We start from the raw sequence: 1,058 nt of genomic DNA on the forward strand, positions 1-1,058 counted from the left end.
TTTTACTACAGTCAAGAGGTAAGTGAATTTTTTATCCCTTCTAGAAAAATTATTAGGCCATGCTATTTATGAAATTCTGTTTCAAATTACAAATGATCATTTTGTTTATACTATGAAACTATGTTGCATGCATGACAAGTTTTTAAAATCTATGAGTCAACTAAAAATACTCTAAAGGGACTTAGGATTGTCACAATCCTTCCCCCTTATAAAAATTCCGTCCTTGGAATTTGGTGAACAACTAACCCACTGACCATAGGAAGTACCTGATGTGCCAGAGTCACTTTGAGGCCCGTCAGCTTTCACTCAAATAGATACGGGTACTTTTCCCCCATGCGCTCCTCCAATTCCCATGAAGCTTCTTCCACGGAGTGGTTACTCCATAAGACTTTCACTAAAGAGATAGTCTTGTTCCTGAGGACTTGTTCCCTTCTATCCAGCATTCTGGTCGGTGTCTCCTCATAAGTCATGTTGGATTGAATCTGTAGGGGCTTGCTTTCCAATACATGCGTGGGGTCCGGTACGTACTTCCTTAGCATGGATATATGAAATACGTTGTGAATTCCTGTCAAGTTTAGTGGTAGTGCCAAACAATATGCCACCGTGCCGATCTTCTCAAGAATCTCAAAGGGACCCACCAATCTGGGGCTCAGCTTTCCTCTTCTTCTGAACCTCATTACTCCTTTCATAGGGGTGACCTTGAGAAAGACCTTTGTGCCGACTTCGAACTCCAGTTCTCATCGTCTGATGTCGGCATAGCTCTTCTGTCGACTCTCAGCTGCTGCTAATCTCTGCTTAATCACTGCTATCTTCTCCTAGGTGTCTTGAATGATCTCTGGCTCGAGTAGTTTTCTCTCTCCTACTTCGTCCCAGTATAATGGCGACCTATACCGCCTCCCTTACAAGGCTTCATAGGGTGCCATCTCGATGCTAGCGTGATAGCTATTGTTGTAAGCGAACTCTATCAACGGAATGTACTGAATCTAGCTTCCTTTAAAGTCCAAAACACATAGTCGCAACATGTCTTCCAAGGTTTGGATCGTCCGTTCAGTCTGTCC

At 43.1% G+C, this 1,058-nt stretch overlaps 1 protein-coding gene across 1 annotated transcript; it reads right to left on the reverse strand.

The window, feature by feature from the left end:
• Positions 1-302: 302 nt before the first annotated feature.
• LOC132174232 (uncharacterized) lies at positions 303-677 on the reverse strand. Its single transcript, XM_059585923.1, has one exon. It carries the CDS (start codon positions 675-677, stop codon positions 303-305), a length of 375 nt encoding a protein of 124 aa, XP_059441906.1.
• Positions 678-1,058: the final 381 nt, after the last annotated feature.

This window comes from Corylus avellana, chromosome ca3 (assembly GCF_901000735.1).
Source record: "Corylus avellana chromosome ca3, CavTom2PMs-1.0".
NCBI classification, from domain to species: Eukaryota; Viridiplantae; Streptophyta; class Magnoliopsida; order Fagales; family Betulaceae; genus Corylus; species Corylus avellana.